Below are 27,442 nucleotides of genomic sequence, written 5' to 3' on the forward strand. Positions count from 1 at the left end.
TATATAATATTTATTTCAAGTCCTCATTAACATGCAATGGATACCAACAGGACCACAAACGAGAAGTTTTACAGCAGAACTAGAACAATGACTTCAGGCCGGGGGAGGGGGGGGGGTGATATAGAGAACACTCACATTATTGTAGGGTTCCAAACACTTAAGAAGCATCTACATGCGGTGCTCTGGTGCAGTTTCACCACAGAAAGTTCTGCACTATGGGGGGGGGGGGGGGGGGGGGGGGGGGGGGGGGGGGGGGGGGCGTCCAGAACCAACCTTGGACTGACTGGAACTTTACAGGAACCACAGCATGATCACAGGATCGCTCACAAGGGAGGGAGGAGGGGGGGTAGTTGCTGACCAAGGCCGTGCACGGGACCTGCGTGCACTGTGTGGCCTCTGGGGTGTCCCTCACCTCCCAATCTGCCACGCCAGCTGGGAACATGAGAAGACGGGAGGGAGGACAGGGTCCCAGGCAAACACTTAGCTATAGGACGACAGCGGGGGTGGGCGGGGGGGGATTTACGCAACATCCAGGCAAACACATCAACACGTCGAGGTTGAAAAAAGTACAAACAGGAGGAAGCAGACGGCCGTGTGCTTAGAGTAAATTAGGGATTGTCAGAGGGTTCTGGTGGTCCTGTCGCTGTTTCAAGTAGAGAGGCACACTGGGATTGGGGGGGGGGGGGGGGGGGGGGGGGCAGGAAGGGTTAAGACTAGCTGGGAAGGGGTCTCGGCGACAGGGTCTTGGGTTTTCCTTCAGCCTCCTTCCCCTTCACCGCCGCCACATAGGAGAAAAGGCAAAGGACGGAGTAACAGATCTGATGTGCCTGCAGGAGGGAGAAGACAGGGTGAAGAGGAGGCGTCGGAGGACCTACGGTGGCTGTTGGGGGACAACATTAATCAACTGGAACCTTTTGGATTACAGACAAATTCTGGTAAGTGACACCTGTTTGTCCTTCCAGGCTACTGTGCAACAGGACAGAGCAACAGGACTGTTGCCGTGGAGACAGGCCTATTGTACATGTTGGCTACGTTTTAAAAAATGAGCTTTTGAACCTTAAAAATCTCATTTGCATTAAAAAAAAAAAATGGAGTTGTGTCCTGTGAAAAGGTGATCTGTAAGCTGTAGACTCCGGGGGTAGGGTGGGGGGACTCACCATGGGGGTCTTGTACTTGTGGATCACCACTTCTTTAGTTTCAGGAACTATGCCGGTGCGAGAGACAAGACAAATAATTCAAAGGCAGCAGGAACAGAAGTGAGTAACTGTTGAGAACGTCAGGGAACAAAAGGATGAACTTTGAAAGTAAAGAGGAAATGAGGCGAGGGCAGAAGGTGTCCTGGAGAACACGGGGTGGGGGGGGGGGCACGCTAGTTTAGGCCCCAGCTTTGCTGCTGTGGTTTCTTAGGCTGGTGATGAAACATTCATAGCCCACAGAATGGACAAAGGCACAAATGTTTTGCATCAAAAGGGGATTTTAAATGAAAAATAAGCAACAGAAAAGGGACCCAGGGACCCCCCCCCAGCCTGACCCCCCTCCAAACCCAGTGAAGTGAACCTTAAAGCACAGAAGAGCAGCTGTCCGCGGGACACCTTGACTTTTCATTAGTAACTGTGAACCCGTAGCAGGACATGAAGGGATGGACAGATGTGAACCCACCCAAAGAAATAAACAAAAACAAACAGCGCCACCAAACATCTCCGCTTCCCAACATACAGACCCCCCCCCCCCCCCCCACCCGATACCAATGAGATGAGATGTTCTCTGAAATGAAAGTGGAGGAGGAAGCAGAGGGGGGAAATAATGATGGTGGCAGGGAAAAAATGAATGAAAGAATGAATGAAAGGGTGATAGTATCAAAAATAAGGAGCGGTAAAACCAGTCTGAATAAGAAAGGTGGCAACACTTTACCTGCTGGAGAATGAAGGTTTTCATAGTGGCAAAGATGAGGGCAACATTACAAAAGCAGCACAGAGACACGGCAGTAACCCAGCCCGGCTCTCTACCAGCTCATCCTCTAAGCCCCACCAGCTCTGCCCTGCCTAGGTCTGACGGCTAATTAGCTAGATGACAGATACCTGAAGTTTACTCGTCCCCCTAAAGGTGCGACTACTACAGACTGACCTGCTGGAACTCTCCAGGCCAGTAGGTGGTGCTAGTCCCCAGACGTTCACAACAGGAAGCTCCCTTGTAAAGTAAAACTGTTGCTACAAAGATCATTTTATTCCTGCCTCTACCAGAAAACAGTGCAGCTGAATAACTCATTCTAGTCGTTTCTGCCCACGGCTCCTCGCTCGCTCCCTCCCTAAATGGCTCCTTTCACAACCCTCTGGATCATCCTGCCGAGGCGTCTCCTGCTCTCCAAACCCCCACGTGAAAACACTGGTGTGATCACAGACAGACAGCGGAGCCGTTACTCCTCCAGGAGAGCCATTATCCAATTTAGTGAGTACTTATTAGCTCCCGCAGACGCTGTAGCCGTGAAGCTGAGTTACTGCCGCGCCGAGTACAGGCCTAGAATCAATGGATGGTGTAATTACCAAATTCCTCCAGGACAAAGACTCCCTTCACTGTATTGCACTTTTTAATGTGACTCAGCTCTATGAAAACCTAAAAACAAACAAAAAAACAAACAAAACAAGACAGAACATTATTAACTCAACAACACTGGATGAAAAGTAAACACCTCATATTTAAAAAAAAAAATACTTATTTACCACGGTAAACTTTTTATTCAGTATGAAAGTTAACAAAAAGCTAGGTGTGGAATGCAAGCTATTAGCGCTACGAAAAGAAAAGAGAAGCACGCTATGAGAAGTTTCCATGATCCAACGCATACATGGGCGACAGGTAATGAAGAGGAATACATTTAATCTGCTCAGAGCTGGAATCAGTGAAATGTATCCAAAATGGAGGGGGGGGGGGGGGGGGGGGGGGGTCTAATCTCTGGATGTAGACAGCAGGATTAGGTCAATTAACAAGTTCAAGTGCCCATATGATGCATACATGGAAGTTCCATATAAAAATGTAGACAAGGACACAAAATTAGGTTTGCCAGACAGCTACAGAGGTGGAAAGAAAGGATAGAGAAAAGAAAACCCAATAAGATGTAATTGCTAAGAAGCAAACACAGCAGAGGTTGTGTACCTTCCGCTCCTTGCAGGGGGAGAGAGCATGGGAGAGAAATGGTTTGGATTATTATCGGACACAAGAGCACAAACACTCAACGACACTCCGAGAGGGCCGCCGCTTACGAGAGCCCACTCGACCGGGAATCGGGCCCAAAGCCAATACGAGTCCATCACGACCCCCTCCCCCAAGAACAAAAAAAAAAGAAAAGAAACGGGAAGTATATAGAGAAAAACAACAGGGCTGTATTCACCTTTGTTTTCCTGGACTTTAACCCCCCTCAGAGCCCTCCATGCCTCCTCCTCCAGCAACGAGGGCAGGCACCAACACCGACAGAACTGACCCCAGGGCAGCAACTGACGGACGGACCGGAGAGCCGTCCAGATTTCTAAAGTCCACGCCTGAACTCATCATAACCTGCAGAACCCCCCCCCCCCATCTGAGACACCCCCGAGTGCTCACGCAGAGCTGGTCTTCACTCATCATCCCAGACACCTCTGCTACTGCCGGAGCTTCTGCTGCTTAATGACACCAAATGTCACTTTAAGGGTTCAGCTGTCGGCTGCAGGACAACGTGATCAGGCGCGTGTGTGTGTGTGTGTGTGTGTGTGTGCGCGTGTGTGCGGGGGGGGGCCCTGCAGTGCAGGCGTGGTGCATGTGCACAGATGCGTCCAGCTGAGCTCTCTGGTGATTGACATTTTCCAGAGTCTGCTGGTTCCTTTGTCATGAACCAGGTCGCTGACGCAGGTTGCCGCGGCAACCGACCCGGGAGAGAGAATGCCGTTCATGCAGCTAAAGTTTGCCTCCGCGTGACATCGCGACCACAAATCTGATTCCTGCTGACTGAGCTGCCGGCACCCCCTCCAGCACTGACTTAACTTCAACAGTAAATCCAGAGCTGCTGCTCAGGATTGATGGAGACGTCCCAGGAGCAGGAGCAACACTGGACATCTGACAACTGCAGCCACAAACACGCCTTCAGTCATCTGGACTAGGAGGAACCCAGAGGAATCAGGAATCTATCGGGTACGTTTCTGAGAAGCCTTCCACCATTCAGCCTCCATCAGATGAACATTACATTTACATCTGTACCCAGTAAAGCTCTGAGAACTAAAAAAAAGGTACGCGAGCCGTTGCTAGCTGCAGGGTGCTTGAACTAAACTGCAGAACGTCTACCAACAACCCCCCCCCCCCCACCCCCCCCGAGTTTACCTGCACGGATGTGAAAACACATGGTGATGTTAAAGGGTCCAAACGTAAAGGTTGCTATTAAATAGCCAATTATTAATGAAAAGTCTTTCTTCTATGTGATCTGTTTGCACACACACACAAACACACACACACACAGTTCAGCTCCTCCCACACAGCAAATGAACGATGAGGTCGGCGCACCACAGATGTCAACAGGATCTTGTGTGTAAGAATGCCTTCATATATAAAGTGCATGCATTTAAAACACACACATACAGAACCAAAGACGGAGGGAGGAGAAAAGCAAATCCAAAATAGCAAACGCAGACACAGGAAGTCTTCCTCTAAGGGACAGAAATCTGAGAGGTCTAATGTCTGATAAACATCTAACATGTCACCACAGATTTGTTGGAAAGACAGTAGAGGAAGAGGTCATGAGGTGAAAGGAAACGAGGCAAATATGAGCGATGGGCAGAAAAGTGATGAGGGTGAGATGGACCGGAGCAACCGGGAGTGATTTCGGTTCATCGTTTCCATGCCCTGATGTGCGACGGCCAGTTCCTGCTGTGGGACCAGCGTCTTACCTGGCTGTGCATGAATTTCAGGTTGATTCCCTCCAGCGTGACCTGCAGCAGCCCACCTTCGCCAGTTTTCATGTCCTGGACAGGAAACTCTCCACCTAATTCTGGACCTGAAGGAGAGCAGAGTCAACACAGCGGAGGCAGCAGCGCACCCACGTCCTGGTGTGTGAGGCAGAGCCCCTGTGACCTCTGACCTCTCCACATACCTGGTTTGATGCTCTGCTGCCTGGCTGCAGCCCTCTCCATACTGTCTTTGACACAGTAGTAGAGTTCACGACACTAGAGCGGGAGAGAACACGTCGGTGTGGAATCATTGTTTCCGGCAGCAACAACGAGGTGCACTTCCTGACCTTTTTGGTATAGAACTTGTTGAGCTGCGTCTCCTGGCCGTTGCGCCTCCACAGACACAACACCTTGGTCTTGGGGCAGTAGGTCATGTTGATGAGCTTCTCGTACCACCAGCGCTCGTAGACCGTGCCGATGTTGCTGCGCAGGACTATGCAGTCGTCGCACACCTGAGAGGGGATTTTTCACATTCAGAAACCGGAGCGAGTGAATCATTCAGCAGGACGGGGAGAGCGCCGGCGCACCTCCATGAAGAAGATGTCGCCTGTGGTGTCCGTGCCGGCGTGCACAACAAACGTTTGCTTCTTGATGTGACGGCTCCCGCTGGGCCTGATGGGAAGCTCGCGGCCGTTCTGGAAACGCAGCGAACAATTAGAAATGAGGAACGCAGGCTGGACGCGGCGAATTCCCGGGGGGAGAAACAGTCACCATGTCGGCCAGTTTGTCCAGAATCTCATTGATCTCTTGGCTGTACGTGAGGCCGATGTGGGACTTCCCCATCAGACGCCTCACTTTCTTCCTGATGTCATTTTTGTTCAACTAAACAACAACAAAAACAAAAGGTCAGACGTACGTTCCCTGTCCAGAAGCGTGCAGGGGGCACGGAAAGTATTCCCACCCTAAATAAGGGCCGACAGCTCGTGGTGCTTAGCAGAGCAAAAACGGGATGCAGGAGGTCAAAAGACCTGCCTGAAGAGCTCAGAGAGTGAGGGGGAGCAGGATTACGGCTCTGCTAAGGCACACGAGACCCTCCTGAAGGACTCCCAGGACGGGAGGAACCTCTGGTGAAAACCTTCCGTGCACCGCTGCACCTTTCAGCATCCTGATGGTTAGAAGTGATCATGCAACCGTACTTTCATCATCAACATGTAAGCAATCATGTTGTGCAGCAAGGTGGCCAGGAGCCTGTCTTCATCGTCCTCCAGACGCTTGCGGTCGTGGTCTCCTAACGACAGGTATCTGTGCCGGAGGAGGAGGAGGAGGATTACAGAGGTGCTGCTTTATCTTTGGGGAACACAAACACACCATCTGACACTCGGCCTGCACCTCTCGATCATCTCCTGTGGGCCCTGGTCCATCCCCATCCCCTCCCGCTCCAACATCACTGCGTCCAGGAAGGCGTCCTCCCAGAACTGCAGCTGGTCCCACAGCGTGGAACGTTCTTTACCTGAAGACAGGGAACGTGGACGTGCAGTGTTGGGACTCATTCAGCTACATTAGACCGTCCACACTATGAGCATCACGCAAACAAAAAAGGTTCAACTTGATTTGTCTCAACTGAGAAGGAGAACTCAAAGACAATCTATCACAGAGACGTTCTGGTTTTCCCATTCCGAGAGGAAGAAACGTGACCAAATTTCCCAAAGCTCCGTCAGGCCGAACAGGAGACCCATAGATAGTTTATATAAAAAACAGACACTCGCAGGCACACAGACAGAGAAAAGGGCAAAAGCATGAAAATTAGCCCTACTTAGAGAAAAGGTTTCCATGGCAGCATCCTCTAGTTGATCCCAAACGGAGCTCTTATCCCGACCTGGAAGATGTTCCCAAGAGGAGCAGCAGGAAGCAGCGAGAGCAGCGGGGGGTTAGGTGAAAAGGGGAGTGGGATTAATGGCAAACACCAGAAGAGCCGCAGGAGCCTCACAACAAGCAGGTAAACGAGCAAAGTTCTGGTCCAAATGATGACTTTCCACTCACAGAATCACATACTGAAGGTCTGCTTAATAACCCTGATTGGATATTCTGTAACATTCATATTTTCCTGATTTATCTTTCCACCTATGTGCGTTTCTATTAACTCCCGGAAGCTCGTGTAAATTTGTTGGTTAAAATCAAACAATGGACCACAGGAAGTCACATCAGGAGGTGACCTTGTCTTTTATCTTGCACTTGTTAATTTCAGTTAAAAGAAGTCCCATTTGACTTCCATCTTTAGCGTAGAGTTGGCCATTTTTACATTAAGAGATTGAGCAACAAAGAATTAGCATAGAAAGAGTGCTGGTTAGGCTGAAAGCCTTTTCTCTGATAAAGATTCTCTTAGAGATCAGAACGCACCCAACAGGCCCTCGCAGAGGTAAATCCTCATGCTGATGTCCTCCAGGGGCTGTGCAGGCTGACCCTTGGCCAGGGTGTGTGAGTGATCTTTGATGCCTGGCTTCAGGGTGTGAGTCTTCCCCTGTGGACAGAAGAAGGAAATATGACCGGCACCCTCGTCAGACGGGTCCTCAGCACCGTCCAGAGTCCAGCTCTTACAAACACTGTGCTGGTGGCTGGATTGGTTTCAATCTCGCTGTCAGACAGCGTCCCTCTGGACTGATTTAAATGTGGAGCGATTCTTCCGGCGGGCCCGTCTCCTGCCGTGCTGCTCAGGTCACTGTCAGCGCCCAGGGTCTCTCCAGAACTATTGCTTATCTGGGTAAAGAGAACCGTTTAGAGTCAGCACCTGAACAAACGCGGGTGCGGACTGAAGACAAGGTGAGGACTGCACCACCGCAAACATCACAACGATGCGAGTTGGCTGTGCCCTACCACTGTGCTGGCCTCTGAGTCTTGGCTGGTGCTTCTCGTCAGGGCGGGCGGCTCGGAGCTCGTTATCGACTCCGTGTCGCTTTTCTGAAGACCCAAAAGAAAATGAAAAGAAAACGTTAAAAAGTAAAAATACACCCTTTCTGGGGGGGAGGGGGGTACCAGTGTAAAAAACTGACAACAACCTGGGATCCAGAGGTGACGCTGAGGCCACTATCAGCACTGATCTGCGATTTCTTCTCCTCTGCATCTGCCACCAGGGGGCGCTGCTGCTTGGCTCCCTCAGAACCTGCAGGACAGACACCCGTGAGCAGCTCTATCGAGTCGGTCTGTGTCACCTTAGGGAGAGTTGACGCGCTTCAAGCAAAACACAGCAAAACAGTGATGCAACGTCCACCTAAAGTGCCAAAGCCTTGATAGAGACACTTCACTAGACTAGAGACACAGCAAAGCAGAGTAAGAGTAGAACACTAGCTCTCGTCAGTGAGGTCATCTGAAGCAGGTCAAATCTCAGTTATACGAGACTAAGTGTGATGCAGCTAGTCCAACAAAATAAAGCTCTGCAGACAACGCAGAGTTATACACTAATAAACAGATAACAGGGTTTTTCAAGACCAGGCAGAGAAGTTAGAGGAGGGCCAAGCAGAGCGTGCCATCAAACTGGGGGAGGATTGAAATAAAAACAAAACTGCAAGAGAGCAACATGAAGAGTCAAGTCAATGCTGCACATCTGGCCCAAAAGCCAGCAGACAGACACAGGCAGTTAGGCATGCACACAGTAAAACAGACACTTTCTGCTTCGAGGGGGGGGTTAAACTTTGGTCGTAAACACCTTAACAGACAAGAAGAGATCCTGACACTTTGTGCCCCTTAGTGGTAAAAGAACGTTGCAGCAGCAACATAATACTGAGTGTAGAATCACAAAGATACAGTAGGCAGCGAGGCAGAGGGATTGGTTTTCTCTGGAACTGGACAGGCTGTTCAGGAACGACAACATGAGCCCCGTAAAGTTCCCTTTTTGGTGAAACATGGACCCAAACGGACTGTCTTCTGGTCCAGGTTTATTCTCATTTGTCCTCACAGGACATCAAAACCCAGGTCATGGCAGTAAAACCTGCTCACAGGCTCCAAGTAAATAAATGGACCTCAAAATTGACCAGAATTATGTTTAAAAAAAAAAAAAAAAAAAACCTTATTTAGCAGTGTCATGTTGAGAAAACACAAAACTGGACACATCAGGGTTTTCCTCTACTGAAATGACCCCAAAACATCATCTGTAAAAATGAACACATCATGTTTTTGTGCTTTCTTTTGAGAGCATTTCTATTTTCCTATTCATGCAATAAGATATCGAGGAGGGAGATTCTGATCCTTGTCTTTTTTTTTCTTTGGTGTGTGAAAAGTCTTACTCTGTGGTTTTTCCATAGCTTTTTGATTATCCTGGTGCTTGCTCCACAATTCTACCCAAGATGCATTGCAAGCAAGGAGAGAAAGACAGAGAGAGAGTCAAAGAGCTGGCTGAAAAGGCATGTATGGCGGATGAGCATTAAACCAAAACCAAAACAAAATAAGCATTGAAATCTGTCAATAAACGGTGTTTTGTAAAGTCGGCGCGTAGCTGGGCTTCGGAATGTCGACAAGCTGGATCCGGTGTGTACGGGAGCTACTTGGATAACCTTACAACACACCCAATGAGCGTGGCCCAAAGTCCTGGAGAGCCACACAGAACATCAGAAGGTTTGGCTCTGACCATTTGTCTGGCTTTCCAGAGCAAAGGTGAGACAGAGGGTGATGGCTGGGTCAGAAAAAAGGAGCATGGGATGGGCTGTGAGAGGCTGACTAGCCAGATTGTGAGATGGAGCAAGTTGCAGAAGCTGGGATGCAAGTCTCAAAGCATTCTGTAGAATTGAGGGTGCAACTTCTAACAAGAGAGGGGAGCAGGTAGGTGGGGTGTCAGGGTGGTTAACTGAGAGGGTCCCCCGTATACAGACCCAGGACAATGCTCAGAGTCGTGGAGGACTGGCTGAGACAGCCGCTGCTTTGGTAATCAATAGGAAGAGGTGTTTTGGATTCTTCCCTGGGACTGTTTACAGGGGAGCGGCGCTTCCACCCTCCATGCTGAGAGCGAAGGGAGCTGCCATTTACTACAGCGCGTCTGGAAGAAAAACCTGCAGTACCAATGCGGATCCTGTGGTTTCCCTCGTCCACTACTGCAGATTTATTATCGGAAGACCAAGAGAGAGACATGCATTCAAGGTGCTGAGAAGCGGACAAACACACTCCAGAGGGAAGGCAGACGCACACAGATGTTTCAGGACAGGGACACAGACAGACACAGTCCAGCCTGGAACACAGGAACAGATTCCAGACACTTTTTTGGGCCTGCCTGCTCAAATCGGGAATCAGTTTTCTAATCGAATCGCTGTTAGGGTTAGAAATAATTACCGTATAGAAATAACGTATAGAAATAATCGTGATCGCGTGGTAGAATGACAATTATCTTTGATTAGGTACAAAAGTGATCAGCATCACTGCTACGGACCAAAGTGTATGGAATACTGCAACACCTGTTAGACTCAGTTGGGGACATGAAGGGGGACTTGTATTGAGACGGCTGGAGGACTCATATCAGAGGGCTGATGAGCTTGTAGGAAACAGGTGGAGGGTCTCACAGTGCACATGCAACCGCTGCTGGAGTGAAGTACACACCAATCGAGGCAATAAAGTTCTCCTCGTTAAGACTCCGGGTATCAAAATGGCGGGCTCCTCTGCCCGTGGTGTGGTGCGGCAGCTGGAGATGGGGCATATTCAGAAAGCCCTGAGGTCTGCTGGTCTCCGCTCGAGCCGAAGGACTCTCTTTGCTGCCCGGGCTGCCGACACTGTCTGTGGGGCTTCGCTTGCGTTTTTCTGGGTCTGAGTGACCGAAATGAAGGGGCCAAAGACAGAATTACAGAGCAAGAAAATATGAGAAGGGTTAAACTGGAATAGCCGACGTGCTTTACAGCGTTAGCGAAGGTTTTAGTTAAATCAACATGTAGCGTCAAGTTAATTTGGGGGGAAAAAAGGCAGAAATTGATTAAAATATTAGTAGCAAAAGCACTCTATTATAACTAATCTGGACGAATCAGACAATCCAGAGTTTATGGTTTAATATATGCGTTATACCTTTGGTTTGGTAATGCGTGCGCGCTATTTCCAGTAAGCTGAAGACGCTGGCCATTCCTCCAAGACCTGCGTTAGTGTACGAGTGCTCCAGACTGGAAACGGTGCACTTCAAGATGTCCAGCATGCCTTTGTACACTTTTCTGCTCACCTCCTGAAAGCCAAAAGTGTTCAGCTGTTATTCTGACACAGACGTGCAGGCAGTGATGAAGCGTTCCAAACGTTCCAAAATGGTCTCACCACATCACGAATGATCTCTTGTCTGGCGTCTTCCTCTGTGTGGACGGCTCTGTTCAGCTTACTGAGGACAAACAGACGGAGCTGCTCGTTCTCCAACAGGCGGCGCACTTTCTTCATGTTGAGCCAGCCGACTCCCTGCCCATCCAGAACACTCTGCACCACCTCCTTCAGGAACTGCTGGTTCTCGCTGAAACCAGCACAGGTTCTGTCTTTAGTCCCACTTCCTGGGCACTTCAGGACCTTTCACACCCACATAAACGTGTCCCTCCGATCCCAAATCTAACCTCGTATTGTTGACTCTTCCCTGAGGAGATGGCGACTCTCTTTTCACTGTAGGACTGTGCTTGATCACGGAGGACTTCTGATCCACCAGTGCTCGAGGTGCACGTGCACCTGGAAGGGAACATTTTTTAACAACATTCCTCGACACCGCACAAGATCACATAAACCAACTGTAAACTGCAATGTCCAGAGGGGCCCTCAAAGGTAATCAACTGTAAACGTAGCAGTCTAAACCTGCGCTGCATCTTCCAAACGATGTTAAAAGGTAGCATGTCAAGTACAAAACAATGTTTCTGAGAGCAGGACAGACACAACAGGATTCTACTGAAGGTTGTCTAGCGCTACACAGGCTAGCTGCAAGAAGTGCTACAGTCCATTATCAAAACAAGGGAGTTGGAGGACAAATCAAACGGGGACACGCAGGAATCTGAAGGGCACCCAGGGCGGTGGCATCACACTTCAGCAGCAGCAGCAGCAGCAGCAGCAGCGGAGGCACGAGGTCAGATGGAGGACGGTGAGCACAGCAGTGACATCAGTGAAGTCATGCATGAGTGAAAATAAGAGGAGGTGCGGATGAGCTGTGAGGGGACGCTGGTCTGAATCTTGATATGTTCCTGGGAAGGTGCAGGAGGCTCAGCAACCCTAAGATCCACTAGATTACATAAGATAGTAGGTTGGCCTTATGATCAAAGCCCCTTGGCTTTGGAAGATCAAAAGGTTAAAGGCTCTCCGGAATCTGGAACATCGCCAAAATGTAATCAGCTGTCCATTAAAAACTTTCGACTTCGTTAATAGCCAGATTAACGGCGGCTGTCACAACCTCCTCGGCAGAGGTAATGAAGCTAATCCAGATAAATGCCTCCAGCCGCAAATATAATGCAACATGATGCAGATGCAATATCTGCGCTCGATACAATGGAAGATGTAAAATAACCCTTCAGTATTAATAAAAACTGAATGACTCATCCAAATGATTCTAATAAATTTCCACGGCTCTACTTTGCGAGGTGGAAATTCATCTCAAATAAAAGACAGATGATCAAAGTCTACTTATTTCCAGATTCTCTTTCTAAAACATGAAAAGATGGAGGCGGAACTGCTTCTGAAGACAAGATAAAAAGCTTTTGTGAGCGGACAGTCTTAACAAGAGGATGCTCCATTTTTCACTCCTGCTGCCGTGTGATGGGACAAAATTCTTGTGTTTCGTACGCCAACATTTGCTTGACAGAACAATTGTTATTTTATTTATCCTTGCTCATCTTAAGGATTTATTCTAAAACAGCGTCTGCGACATAAACATCCCTCAGAAATATCTGCACCCTCATACGTGATGCAAACAGCCGCGATGGTGGCACACCAGGCGTGTTCTTCCCGCCTCCTGAATGACTCAACCTCGACCAGAAAACAAAGCGTTTTCACCAGTTCGCTTTAAAAAGCCCTAATTTTCCAGTACGGCATTGTTCGTTATGTACAGCACAATTATCAGCGTGATTGATCCCAGCCCCCTCTGTCTTCTGTGGGAGGACGGAAGAGAAGAAAAACAGCAGCTCCGACCGTTTTCGGTGCCTCCAATGTCGAGCTTCATTTTCAGCGCCGTGCACGACAGTTGCATAACGGATTGCTTCCCTTTTTTCTGTAATTACTGAGTTAGGGCCCTTTTTTCTGGTTTTGAAGCTGATTTTGAAGCAATTTGAGTTAGGAGGATCATCACGAATGGAAAGGCCACTGGACCTGTTGATGACACTGTGACTGAAATGAAGGCAGACAGGGAGATGGGAATGCTGGGAGATGTAGTTGACTGGCTTGGAGAAGCATGCAGCTCACTCGATAAACGGGCAGAACCCACCTTCTCCGCTCCCCGGGCCGGCCTCTGTAATTATCTCCATTAGAGAATTTAGCCCAAATACTGCACACAAAACCCAGAATTAGTGCCGGAAAAATAGACAGAGAGGGACACCGGCCCAGACATCACCAGTCTGAACATCAACCCAAAACACAATGTAAACAGACTCAACACGGTGTTTCAAAAATCAAAAGGAAGACGGAAAAGAAAGATGACGATATGATCTGATGGCTGCATCAACCCTCAAAATGAGTTTTCACCATATTAATGAGTCAACATATGAAAAATGAATGCAGAGACTACGGAACAGATAATCATTACATACTCAATACTCAAATCTCATTACTATTGACCGTCATTACTATTTTGTTGAAGAAAAATAGTACCGTAAAGGGGAGGAAAAAGCACAACAGTAAGATCCACAGAGAAAGCAAGCAAGCCAGGCAAGAAACGTAAAGGTCAGGGGGCAGGAAACCAACCCCATTCACTCAGAATGGAGCGTTCTCATTCAAAGGCTGAAACAAAACCAGAATAAATCAACTACAATATACAGTTACAAGACTGAGCATCTCTCCTCTTGCAGTGTGGCTGTACAGATGCCACAGCAGAGACTAGACTAACCACACAAAGATCCAGGAGAGGAGGGGAGGCAGACACGTTTGAATTTAAGCCTATGTCGAGAAACAGGGTGCGAGACTGGTGAAGGTCACGTCAAGGGTAAAGTAAGTACCAGGCCAGGGGGCTAAAACTATCACACCAGACATAACATACCCACGTTGTCAGGTGGATCTGAACGACAAAGACAAAACACATGGTCACCAAAGGAACACGGTGTTTTCTATGGCAGCTATTCCACATGGAGTGGAGCTATTGAGTTAGATTTCCATGCGTCACCTGTTTCCTCTCAGATAAAGTGAAAATCCTCAACAGAATTCAAAAAGACAATGCACGACCGACTATTTCATTTTGAATTCCATGTTTAAGCCTTGTTGTTTGTGCCTCGTTTAATTGAGCTTTGCTCAGTGCATAGTTAGGCCTCCAGTATATGAACATATGCTGCCACGATGGTTACACTCATTTTGGTGTGTTTAGGCTTCTGTCTGCGTGGAACTGCAGGGTAAACACTTCCTCACTAATATCATGGGGACTAGAAAAGTCCTGAAGTCTGTTTTGACTGGATTTTCATCCTAATCTTGAGAGAAAAACATCGATATACCCCCAATTTTCTCCTGTATAATAGTGCCATATCTTTTCTGGCAAGCCGTTGGGAAAATAAGTCAAGCTACAAAAACAGCTTTACCAACCTGCTTGCTCCACTTCCTCCTCAATATCAATAGTGAAGTATTCTTTAAGCCCCCAAAAATAACCAAGAAAAAAGGCAGACGGTGGTGAACTGATTAACCATGAGCTGGCTCACGGGGTTAGCAAATCAGGCTGCAAGTCCTGTACGATGAACTAGAATAGGTTGATTATAGGACCTATATTAACTGAGAATTAGATTATGTAAAAAGTGCTTCAATCGAAAACATGGAAAATAAATTCCTTAAAAAAAATGACAAATTCAATAATGCACTGCTTAATATGTTTGAATCGACATTAAGCAACAAGGAAATCCAAAAACACAGGCCGATTCCATTGGTGGGACGTCGGTCCTACCTTTCAGACTGGGGAAAGGCGTCGCTTTGTCTCTCGCCGCCTTGTTGGGAAGTGCAAGATTGGACAGACTGAAACTGGTGCCGTGGTTCTTATAGAGATTGCCTGTTAGTTGTAGCAAACGTATGAGTAAAATCAGCATTGTCCACACAGCAGCTGAGCCTCATGCTATTTTCTTTGGCTTTAATTATCTGAAGTCATATTTTCTTACTTGCAAAAGACATCAGTCCTCCAAACCCATCGTTGCTGCTGTTGGAAATGGTGGAGTTTGGCGAACTGTTGCGGGAGTCTCCCTCCCCGTCAGATTCTCCGGGAAGCCTCAGGCTACTTGGTCTTAACGGACGTTGTGCCCTTTTAAAAACACAAGAAAACACATAAGCAACACTCAAATCACGCATTAGAGACACAGACGCATGCAGCCTGTACTGAAAGTGCTGGAAAGGCAGCTCAATCACAGCCAAGAATTGGCCATCACCGGGAGTGGGCGTATTGATTCAACATGCTGGGTTTGGTCGGTATTTAAGTTGAAGGACAAGAATGATGTAATTCAGAGTAAACACACTTGTTGTCGCTGAGATTCTGGTTAAACCGCGGCGTGTACGTCTCCACTTGCTCCTCCGCATCTGGGTCATCCTCTGAGGGGAAGCCGTACTGAGGCTCAAAGTATGGGTTGTCATACTCTTGCTTTTTACCAGCTGGCTCCACCAGGCCAGCATCAGCAGGAGGTCTGAGGAACGGCTGACTGCACAGAGCAGGTACAGGGTTCTGCAGAGCAGCACTGGCCGACGCTTCCATCTCAGGTGCTTCCAACTCCTGTGAAAATACCAACACGTCATTTTGAAGCCTTATGATTTTCCACAGGTGAGCGCTCGGTTCGCCGGAGGGCCACACACATGGTTGACTCCCTGGATGATTGTGCTGGGACTTGAGCTCGCTGTTGTGCTGGAGCTTGAGCGGAGGGGCTGTCCATCAGAGGGCTCGCCGGTTCCCTCTTCACTGGGGGGACCATCACACCCGTGATTGACCTCCCTGAAGTCTTGAAATTCAACCTCGCTAGCGTCTCCCAGTGCAGCATGGGTAGGCGGGTCCAAGCCTAAAACAGCAGGGTGGAATGTTAGACGGATTTAAATGGAACATTTTTGCTCAACTGGCACTTTTCACTCCCCCTCAGCTTACTGGTTGTGTCTCCATGAATGTCTCCTTGGATCATCTCACTAACAAGGTCTCCGAGGGAGGAATACGAAGAGCTGGAGTCGTCATATGCGTCGCTGTCACTCCCGCTGCAATAAATAAACAAATTCTATCATCCACAGGCCTCAATTGACACGACACAACACACCAAGAACTAACTGGTAATTTGTCACCTGTCTGTGGGGTCCGACTCATTTCCATCATCCTCCAAAGGACCAGCCATGGCTTCAACCAACTGGGAGCTTCCATCGTACACTCTGTAGACCACTGGTTGTAACTGGTGAGCATACCACTTGGGCTTGTCTCCAATCAGTGATGGGTCGTACACGTCTGAAAAATGCAGGATAAAAGTTCACCATTTACTGCACACAGGAAGTGGATTTTTCTCTGTAAATATGACCTACTGTTGTGTATCCTCTGAAAAGCGAGGTTGGAAGGATTTAGAGCCCATTCTCCAAAGAATTCCACAGCCTGGGTGTGAGAGAGTTTGTCTGCAAAGCTGGAGCGCCTTGGCCGAGAAGCAAGAAATGACGATGATCGGAACGCCACCACGGGTCGGGGAAAGAGACGCAACGTGCGAGTGTGCATCTGAAACCCTTGGAGAACATTTGAGGAGTTGAAGAATCGAACCATGGCAACCCTGGACAAGAGAGGGGAAAAAAGCTAAAGATTTCCACTGATGCAGACTGAATTTGTCCTACAGAAAAGACCTAAAGAACCATTACACTGTAATAATTTATAGTCTAATTACATTAAGATGCTGCCTAGAATGCTTTTTACGCTCAGACTGATTTGCCTGATAAGAGATTTGTGTTGTCAGGATTCTAATTTATCACTTTGTGAAGTACACCAGACCTGACTGGGGGAACTAGCACAGAAACAGTCAATACAGGCGATTATAGAAGGCGACATTTATGGCTTGCCTGGTGGCCACATCCACTGAATCAACATCGTTGCCATAAATTAGAGGATTGAACTCTGTAGAGGAGGGTGAAGCTTTGTCACGTCCTGGCGGCAACAGAGGCAGCTCCTGACCTTCCTGGAACTTCTCCAAGTTCAGAATTGGCTGCGTGTTCATGCTCATACTGGCCAAAGCCTAGAAGAATGAAATGACAAGTTATAGGAGGAGCGGTGGAATAAGACGGGGTGGAAAAGTTAAAGGACCACTCCCACCGTTGGCATCAACATATTGTTTTGTACACACACCCGAGTACACTCAGGTTGGGACACATCTCTACAGTCATTATGGTCTCCAGCAAGACTTTCGTGATTCATTTAAGCAGCTGATTCAATTTTGTTCTCATTAGGTGCCGGGTTGAAGTGTTTTTGCATGTTGATGCCAGTGATGGGTGCATCCTTTCCGAGAGGAGGGCACAGGGGAATAAGTCGCTATGCATGATTTGCTTTGCGGGATCTTCTGCAGACTCAAGTATCAGTGTTTAGCTTAGCATAATGGAACATTTAGTTTCTGCATCAGAGTGAATGTTGATGTCGTCAACCAGCTCATCACATCTTCTTTGTTAGGAGGACACTCACTGATGCCAAGACAGATGTGCGCACATTCAGTCATGCTGAAGCCAGAGCTAAGCGGTGTCTCAAACACTGGCCCGCAACGCGAGGGAGGCGCTGTTATGCATTTGATTCAAGTCTTAAAGAGTGAGAAACAAGTAGTGACAAGCAAAACATGTGGGAGAGATTATTTTTCCGTGCAGGGGCATTACACATTCCACAGGAGGAGAAACGATAACCTTATTTTCAGATGAGAAGATCTGCTTTTGGGTGATCACGGTCAACCTGACCAGACACTGGGGAGGGGATAAGAATAAGAAAAAAATGGGAGGACAATCACATGATGGCCTGGGATGATTCAGTGATGGTCATTGGAATAGTACATGACAGAAGGTTCGCCGTCATGACCTTTTCCTTTTCTTATCTTTATCTCCTTTCAAAATGAGGTTTCCATTTTGTCTTCATCACTGAACACTCTGCTGACGCAAATACATTTAATATAACACTATGATGCTATTTCTATTTTAAGAATGTCATTCGCAATAATGCAATTTACTCAAGAAAGGAGATAAGCAAGATAAGGCTGCATTTTGCACTGACAAAATGGCGGATGCCTGCAGTGCAACAGATTCAGGAAAACTAAATCAGAATGAAAGAGACAGATGAGGACAGATGTGTTTACACTGTTTTCATCGAAACATGTGGCAAAGTAATTATGTGGCAAAAACAAGACATCGCCTACAGAATTACAAATGAACCCCATTCATGGTGACGACTGGAACATTCCAGAGGGCACCATGGAGTGGTGAGGCAGATCTGTTCAAGGCAATTGCACAGTAACAACCACCAACTAAAGGAGAGTTTAACATCTACAGATTTAAAGCACACAACTTACTGAAGGAGTGCAAAAAATATACCAGTAATCGGACCAACAGAGACTCACAGGAAGCATTCTGCATTGGCATCGCAGTCTTCAAACAATCAGCCAATCATTTACTGTGACAGCCTCTCTATACAGACATCACTTATGTTTCCAAGTAGGCAACTGTTAATCTGAGGCTCGGCACACTCCCACACACCAGCACCTCGCTCGCACATCCTTACAGGGAGCTGCTAAACACACAACCACACCGAGGACTGGCTCTGATTCACACTGAAAACTAAATGTGCGTACGCAAACGTCTCAATCCAGTTATTTACATCTGATTTATCACTTCAGTTAATATTGTCTGTGCTTCCACATTAAGAATAAAGAGCTAAGGTGCATTTTTAAATGAATGGTTTCGTACAAGGAGTGTCTTTTACTGTTAAAATTTTTCAGTGATCATATAACCAGTAGTATTCTAATGTGGAAGTACAAAAAGAAGAGGGGCATCTATGAATCAGAACCAGGTGGGTTAGAGAACTGGGTCAGGGGACAGCTCGGTGACTAACGGTTAATTCTAAAGGGGTTCTTGTTATCAGGGTCCTAGGGTGTCATTTTTACCTCCAAGAGCTAGAGCATGCAACGAAAAAGGGGAAAAAAAGAACACATGTCCATGTTAGTCTATGACAGGTTCCAATTCAGATGCTCTCACACTGGGTCTAGAATACATACTGGTGAGGAACGAAGTCCCTACTCTTCATACTGAAAGAGAATTTCATAGTCATGTAGGAGTGTTAAATTAACATTCCTGGACACATAAGAAGTTGGCTCCAGACCAGTACAATGCTGCAGAAATGTCATGCCAATGTTCAAATGTACCAGTTGTCCCTCTCGCTGCCAAGGTACAAAACAAAATGACTCAGCTCGATCGGACACCAACACAGTCGAGAGTGACTGGACTAATCACGCACAGTACCTGCTTTAGATGCTTCTTCAGCTCCATTGCTTCAGGTTCTGGAAGAGGTGGAAGAATCTCGGCATTAGTGGGCGCGATGACCTGTAGGGAGAAAAGGATAATGGAGATAGGAACTGTTACATCTAAAAAAAGCAACAGGAAAAAAGAATATTTGGATGTAGTGACCTTGCTGCTGTCCAGGTCCACAAGCCACACGTCGTCTGGTATTTTGAACTCGGCTTTGTAGAGGAAGAAACTGGCCGGGACACCGATAATGTAGGGAGTGGGGGCCAGAAGCAACTGTGGCAGGAAACAAATTCCAGTTAGGCAAAAATGTACAGCTAGGACGAACAGCTTCTGCAGTGGTGGTGCGTTAATCACCTGTTCAGCAGAGGCCATGCAGGTTGGCAGTAAGGGGATGACAGGGAACATGTACTCCAGAGGGTAGATCATGGCAACAAAAGCCATGACACTCATGGATAAAGCATTGTAGTCTCTGGACTGAAGAATGACCTGATAACAAGACAAAGGTTTTGTGTAACCATCCAGTTTATTTATGGCTGCTAATTACCGATCACAATCCCCATCCTCCAGGGAGCAAAATAAAAAATGGCATCCACAAAAGCCCAACACGGCTTTACATAACCTTTTTTCTGATGTTTCCTTTGACAAGTATTCCACTATTCTTTACCTTGTGCTCTAGAAGGACACAACTGAGAACCTGAAGACAGGCGTCCACGCCCAGCAGCTCCAGTGGAAGGTGCAACGGGAAGTCAACCAAACAGAACCGGGAGTTTTCTGGCAGGGCAAAGGTGAGCGCCCGCTTGAGTTCATGGGGCAGGACTTCCACATCCACACGCCTCTGGCCTGCCACTGGTACAGGCGACCGCAGCAGCCTGTACATCCAGGACTCAATCTCCCGCAAGTCGGCTAGCAGCTGGCTTCCTTTCTCCTCCACCGACAGAGCCCCGGTGAACACACGCCACATGGTGTCCCTGAGGAAAAACAAAATGTAATGTTTACTGTCGTCATCCTTAATTATGTTGATCTCAACAACCACTATGACTTAATTATTTTTTTTCCTCCCTTATATGGTAGAAAAAGGAAAAAAAAAACTGCCATTGATGGTGAAAAAACAAACTAAGCACATATCTTAATTGGACGGTGAGGTATCAGCAGGCATCTGAAATGTGCCTGTGCTGGTGATGCAACTTCCAGATATAGAACTGTGACAAATTACAACTTGTCAGAGAAAAATTCTCCTCCCAAAGTGCCCCAGGGTGGATTCTTTGGTGTCTGTCCTCACACTGTTGCTCTGCTGTGGCTTACTGGCCTTTTTAAGAGCTTCATGTAGCACTGAGGACTGTCACATCTGCTAAAAGGCTCGTTGTCCACCTCACGTTATCTTTTTAGTATTGATAAAATCAGAAATGCTTCCCCCTCATCGATTCATTCAACAGTCACTTCCACATTAAAATTAGGTTTAGGGTTTAATCTAATAACTCCTGTGATGCACAAATGAGAAAACACAAGAGGCTCTTAAGTAGTATTGTATTGACAAGAAAAGCCTCCACTCTGAGACAATCATAAAACCCTTTCTAGTCTATTTAATCTGTGTGTGTGTGTGTGTGTGTGTGTGTGTCAAAGGCAGAGATAAATCATTAGCCCACTGGAGCTCTCCCACCAACTGCAGCTGCTGTCCAAAGGCAGTTTGAGACCTCAATCTGTCAGTACCTCACTTGCAGCCATTACACACAGGCTGCTCCATTTCTCTGTCAAAGACCCAGCACATTTCAACCAGACCGCTAAGCCTCAGCTCGAGTGGTCTTAGAAGGTCTCCTCGCTGCCACAGTGCTCAGCATATTAGTGTCAAGACAGGAGATTAACTGTGCATTAGGCATTCCTGCATGTACCGGTAGCTGTGAGAATGACTGAGGCACTGGTTCCATATAGATCTCAATGTCAATTAAAAGTCAAACGCAATCGACACTTCCAGGTTGATTTGTGATTATTCAATTCAGCTGGTGACACTGACGAAGCACCCGCTTAAATAGAAATAGTTCAGTAGAAAAACTGGATATTTTAGCTGCTGTTTTTATTCCTGAGGTGGTGTGAGAGCATAATGCTAGCTGTGAAAACAAAGCTAAGCTCCAGATGGCCTGCAAAACTGCACGGAGACACAGACAAAGGCCCCCGTGTTAATTTTACAACACAAACAGAAGCAGATGGGCGTGCAGCAAGAAGTGCAGCGAGACTCACAGGAAACATCACAGGGGCCTGACAAGATGGCATAAAATGATGGTGTTTTGCTGTTATTTTACATCAGCATCATAAATACAAGTCACGTCGTTATTTCAATGAATGCAAATGAGGTGTGCAAAGATTTACAAGTCCACGACACTTAGCTCGGAGGCTGGAACACTAATTTCCAAATCCCAATAGACTTTCGGAATAATTGATATGTAGGGAACAAAAAGAACGCTTGCATGGAAGTAAATATTGTGGATTAATTTAAAATTGTATTACCTTAATAACATGGGATTTGGGTTTCCATGGTGCCCATCAGTGTGCTATTAAGTCATTTTAGCATCATTTGCAAGTGCCACACAAACAACCGGAGTGTGATATAAACTTTAACATGGGACTTTCTGCCTTACCGTTGGGTGGCCCGAGGCAGCCCAGCCCTCTGGGTTAACCTCTGGCTGCAGCAATCCACCAGCCTCTTGAGAATATATAAACACTCCCTGAAGGTAGAGAAAAAGGGGTAATGGCTAAGGATGCACAATGAGGTCAGTGTGCTGTAGCGGTTCCGGGCGGCCATCTTAGCAGTGCTTCTTCTGTGCTGCGGGGACTTGCCAGCATTCTGCTCGCCGCCCAACTGTCCGCCGCCCTCCTCTTCAGAGGTGGGTGGAGGTGCCACCTCAGCATTGTTAGGTGGAGACAATGCAGGAGGAGGCCCGCTGCCATCGGAGCCTTCGCTGGCCGTCTCCGCACCCCTGGCCGCCATGTCCGCGTGGGTGCTTTTGTCCCCGCGAGCGCGGTGGTGGCCACGCTGAAAGGAGCGGTAGAAGTTGACGCAGATGCCGTAGCGGGTGATTCCTGAGTCCTTGTCGGTCAGAGTGAAAACGAAGGAGGAGTCGTCCCGAAGGCTGACCCTCCGCTGCCGTATGCTCAGGCAGCCCTCAGGTTGGCAAAAGAACACCACATCCGGAGGAAGCGGGAAGTCGTGGTGGTCCTCAAGAGGGTACCGGCGGAGGAGCTGGGGGGTCTGGGCAAAGCTATCGCTGCTTGGTTGTCTGGAGAAGAGATGGACAAACGTATATGGACACCAGAGAACAACAGAACATCTGCATCATTCACGACCAGGCGGCAAACGCCCGTTTCAGCCGTTCAATGCTCGATTTGCGCTTGAAGATTGGAATTAACAGATTATCTGGACTCCTTCATTTGATCAACAACTTTATGAAAGCATTAATCCCCTTAACGCGACGTCTACTTCAGACCTGCTTATAAAGACATTTCCCATGCCTGAATAAAAGCTGATTACATTCTATTGTGGAAAACGGGCTGTCTTTTCCAGTTAGCCAGCCCTGTTTCCTCCAGTGTTGATCACCTTTTGACTTAAAGGACGCATTGGCTTTAGCTGAGATTTGATTTCAATGCAAATCTGACAATTTCCTCCTCAGTGCGTCAGTTCCGCCACAGCTGGATTTACCAAGCATACACTCATGAACTCCAGACTCTCTTACCTCGCTCCGACCACCACCAGGTAGTCCAGAAGGCGAGGGCACATTTTCTTTTTCTCCATTTTTATTAGACCAAATCCTGTCCGTCACGGCATTCAGTATCTACGCTCCCTCTTGAATTAGTGGTGGGTTCCCACGGCTTGGTTGGGGCTTCAAGTGTGCAGCTGAAACCTCCTTGTGATGATCATTGTGACGGTTTAGAAGCGCTTCACCTGTAAGAAACGATGGAAAAGATGGAACACTGTCGTTAATAACAAGCAACAAATGCCAGTTTTAAAAGGGTCTGGATGCCAGTTGTGCAGCCTGGTTTCCGTCAGGCAGCTGTGAACACTGTTGCGCTATCTCAGGCGTCGATAACGGCTGAATGAGGGCACCTTACTCCCTCTTGACTGATAACAGCAAGGACACAACAGAAAACCAATTAAGCAACCAAACATGCTAGAGAAAGATGCACAGGGTTCGGGTGCGCCGATGGGAAAACAGGAATTATTTACCAATGGCAAAATCCAATTTCCTTTTTATCGGCCAATTCATCACATATGACAGATGTGTAGCTGGACTGGAACACGACGATGTCCTGGAGAGGCAGCGTATTCATGTTCTTACCAATGAAGAAGAAGGACCAATGCAGACATGTCAAACATTATAAACCTTGTTCAACAGATAGTGAGGGACCGAAATGGAAGAACTGTTTTCTTAGAGACCTGCAGAATCTGGAGAAGCTCGACAATCGCTTCAGTAGGTTTTAGTCACAGATATAATCAAAGGCGGCCTTTGGCAAACATGAGGAGGAGGATAAATGAAGCTCTGTTGGGAGAGGAGAACAATGTTGACACGTGTGCACGGCAGGCGAGCAGGCGTGCACGTACAACCGCACAAGTTTACAGCTCATCTGCCAGCCCAACGTGTTCACTGCGGAGGCTCAGATCAAAGTCGATGGAAGTGGATCTGTCAGACGAGAGGGACTGAAGGGAAGTCTCCAGTGCATCGCTCTCCCGCTGCAGCGTCCTCCCAGCATGATGAATGCACGCCATTACAAAATGGCCGCTGTAGCAAGATGCTTCATTCTGCCGGAGGAGCCAGCACGTGCACGTGACTCAGGATTGAAACCAGAAGTCTCTGAAACACATTCTCCTCTCAGGCCCCATTTAAACACATCAGGCGTCCACATTTGTAGACTCAGCTGCAGTCGACGTGTCTCTAAAAACCACCGTGTGAGTCCTCAAGCCTTTGGTGGCTTGTGAAGGCTAATGTCATAGAGACAACAGTGAGGAGGCCGAAGACAGCCACAACAACAGGTCGTGGATATTCCCAACAACTCGAGTGGACCTCCACAGGTACCAAAAACAATAGAAGACATTTAAAGCACCTGAGCTGCCAACAATTAGCAGTCAATTTGTGACCCGGGTGTCCAGAAAAGGACGTAAAGAAAACAAACCAGACGAGCGACAGGACATGTCCCGCAGGAGACACCAGCCTTTGCTCCATCATCTCCAAAAGGCACGCCCTGGAACACAAACACGGACGCCTACACCTGCACCGATATGCAGATAAGTCTACCGTGTGATTTCCTCGGCCCCAGGGTGACTCGTGGAAAGACAACAGACCTTTGTGGCGCCCTCCTCGACCACAACACCCAACATCCTTCTCCATAAGTCGCATCGTGAGGTCTCCTATTAAGGCGGCTTCTGCATAATGAATGTTTTTCATTTACATGTTACACTCCCAAAACCATTTTGTAACTGGGTTGGTGGATTTTGTGCACATAATTGCATATTACACTCGGGTGACTCAGACGCTGCGTCCCGCGTGCACGACAACCCATTCAAAAGATGTAGGGCCCCCATTTAGAACGAAATAAAGAAGATTGCTCCATCCCTGCTGCATCAGTCACGGTGGCATGTTTGTCTTTTGTTTTGCAGGGAAGCGGAGAGGGCACATTTGTCTGAATTATAGAGGAATTATAGAGGGAATGAACGTGGCGACGAGAGCTTCCCATCGCTGGTCTACTGTCAGCAGAGCTGGAGGTCAGAGGTCCTGCATGTGGAAATAAGCTGGGAAACATGGAGACGCCCATCAATCCGAGCAGGGTGAGACTGACCTGCGGAGACGGTTGTGCATCAGGTCACAGCGAACACGTGCTTGCGGGCTGGGAAAGAACATTTCACTGTCGCTGGGAGGCACGGCTGGACGGGACGGACATTAGAGGAGAAAGCATCACTCGGAGGGGTTGTCAGCTATTCAAGGGCGGTTTGGTTGTTCAAGCACGGGGTCGGATCGTGATGGAAAATCTCAATGGGCATTTAATTCAAACAAAATGCATCATGCACTCATTGTCAATATGAAGCAATTAATCCTGCTGAATTAACCGCCACTGCTAATTAAACATGTATAGTTTAAGTTCCACCCTCTTTAAAAGAAACCCCGAAGGAGAGCCGAACAACGAGCAGGTCTGGGAGCATTATTGCCTCGTTGGTGCAAAGCCAAAATGGTTAATTTATGAAGCGAGGGAGCTGAAAGCAGACCTGGCAGCAGAGAAACACAGCTCCAGCCTTATTTTTAGACCAGGACAGAGAGGTTGTTCACCTTAAGAGAGCATCTTTACCAAATGAGTTTAGCCATTTCTCCTTGAAAAGAAAGGCGATATGAAAATCATCACAATATGCCATCTTCACGGGGCAACAAACGAGCCTGCTCGACTCCTCTGCATGCGGCGTTCACTGGTTATATAAGTGCAGAGAGGAGATAAATATGATTCATCAGCACCCATCACGGACAACATTTCCTGAAAATCGCAATAAACAGCGTGAAGTCATATTGGGCGTGCAGAAGAGGCCAATTCCACATCTACCACGTGGAATCACACCAGTGCTGGCATCAAGTTCAGCATGTTCTGCAAGTCCCCTGGGAAAACCAAGTTGCTGGTGCAACTCTGTTGCATACTGATGGTCTGCAGCTTGTTTTGACTGTTAAAAGCAGAGTTAGTGTTACTTCTACACATTTCTCCATCACACTTTGCCATCTACATAAAATGCAACATCAGGACCATCGACGTATATCCAACAACCCCATTAGATGGCTTATTTATATGCCATCTGTACAAGTCTTCTCAGTGGGCATTTAAACGTACATTTGATGCGTGAATCCTTACAGATTCCCACTCGTATATATGCCGTATATATGATGGGAAAGTGATTTCAAAAGGAAACACTGCTTCACGTTGCTTCGAATTACACATTAAAACGAGAGTACGCGGCGAATGCGAGGTGCGTGTGCGTGTCAGTAAGGAGGTGTAGGACATGTTAATACCTGCCTAGCTAGCTGGTACTGTATAGCCTAATGACGCCTTGATGTTTAGATGAAGCAAATAATGGCATGAGCCGTAGCCAACGCCTTCCTGACGCCGTGCGTGTAATAATACTACTAACTATTATTTTTGATGGTTTTGACAAGCCGCCAGGCCTTAATGGTCGCACACGTACACCCCAAAGGACGCATCCCCTCACCTAGACGGAGCTAGCAGCGATATGTTTCGTACGTCACGGCGGGATTAGCCAGTTAGCTTCCGTCCTTGTGTTAGCTGCTAAGAAGGTTGACGGAAATGCCAAATTTAAGTTATTATCTTCATGAAAACAAGCGCTGGCCGCGGCGCTTGATATTGCCCAGCAGACGGGATTAACGTGCCGAGTGTGTTAAAAATCCGCGCACACGCAATGAAAGAGAATCTTTTTACCTGACTACATTAGCCTATTAGCCGCTAAGGTCCAGGGCGCAGCCAGCTGCTGATGACGGCCCGGGTGGTGGTGCCCCCGTCGGTCACAGAGGGAGCGAGGCGGCGGTGTTTGTCTCCGTTCAGCCTTCTGTCATTCGCAGTAACGCAGACCACCGGAAACACTGGTGGGAGGAACCGTGAGTGGAAATGCGGCTGCTCCGCCCGAACGCCCCGTCGCTTTGGCGTGAAGTGTCAGCCTCCCCGCTCAGTGATCGAGTGGCTCGGTCAGCTGCAGCCTGCCTCCAGACACCCTCTTCATCATCATCATCATCATCATCATCATCCTCATCATCATCATCCCCGCGCAGCTCGGAACCGAGCCTCGGAACCTCAGCCTGGACGATCGCTGCGGGTTGTGTAACAGGGCCGGTCCGGTCTTATTTGGGGGCTTGGAATAATGTTCCGTGAAAGCCGCCCCCACCCTCAATGTACAGGTCGATTATCGCTTCCGA

At 47.8% G+C, this 27,442-nt stretch overlaps 1 protein-coding gene across 27 annotated transcripts; it reads right to left on the minus strand.

The window, feature by feature from the left end:
• Positions 1-251: 251 nt before the first annotated feature.
• madd (MAP-kinase activating death domain) lies at positions 252-27,416 on the minus strand. 27 transcript variants are annotated; one of them, XM_029846111.1, is made up of 38 exons: positions 26,952-27,416; positions 23,222-23,430; positions 22,130-22,768; positions 20,164-20,467; positions 19,854-19,985; positions 19,659-19,772; positions 19,494-19,574; positions 17,892-17,948; positions 17,067-17,239; positions 16,548-16,783; positions 16,317-16,473; positions 16,129-16,232; positions 15,846-16,045; positions 15,515-15,765; positions 15,164-15,303; positions 14,956-15,057; positions 13,303-13,362; positions 11,459-11,567; positions 11,175-11,361; positions 10,938-11,088; positions 10,482-10,685; positions 9,182-9,232; positions 7,958-8,061; positions 7,779-7,859; positions 7,500-7,658; positions 7,302-7,422; positions 6,718-6,780; positions 6,294-6,414; positions 6,101-6,206; positions 5,676-5,786; positions 5,492-5,599; positions 5,252-5,416; positions 5,108-5,180; positions 4,905-5,011; positions 3,148-3,156; positions 2,541-2,610; positions 1,158-1,204; positions 252-827 (listed from the first exon to the last, which is right to left on the minus strand). In XM_029846111.1, the coding sequence occupies exons 2-38, from the start codon at positions 23,278-23,280 to the stop codon at positions 714-716; spliced, it is 5,070 nt and encodes a 1,689-aa protein (XP_029701971.1). In that variant the 5' UTR covers positions 23,281-23,430; positions 26,952-27,416; the 3' UTR covers positions 252-713. The 27 variants fall into 27 exon arrangements, with proteins under 27 accessions (XP_029701971.1, XP_029701970.1, XP_029701973.1 ...); XM_029846110.1 differs by having other exon boundaries at positions 7,776-7,859; XM_029846113.1 differs by lacking the exon at positions 9,182-9,232 and having other exon boundaries at positions 7,776-7,859.
• Positions 27,417-27,442: the final 26 nt, after the last annotated feature.

The sequence above is a fragment of the Takifugu rubripes genome, chromosome 13, assembly GCF_901000725.2.
Source record: "Takifugu rubripes chromosome 13, fTakRub1.2, whole genome shotgun sequence".
NCBI classification, from domain to species: Eukaryota; Metazoa; Chordata; class Actinopteri; order Tetraodontiformes; family Tetraodontidae; genus Takifugu; species Takifugu rubripes.

Coding starts and splice junctions, on each gene's coding strand:
- madd (XM_029846110.1), bottom strand. CDS start 23,280: ATGGAGAAAAAGAAAATGTGCCCTCGCCTTCTGGACTACCTGGTGGTG. Junction 19,986..20,163: donor GTGTCCTTCTAGAGCACAAG/GTAAAGAATAGT, acceptor TCTTGTTATCAG/GTCATTCTTCAGTCCAGAGA. Junction 5,787..6,100: donor CTTACATGTTGATGATGAAA/GTACGGTTGCAT, acceptor GTTGTTGTTTAG/TTGAACAAAAATGACATCAG.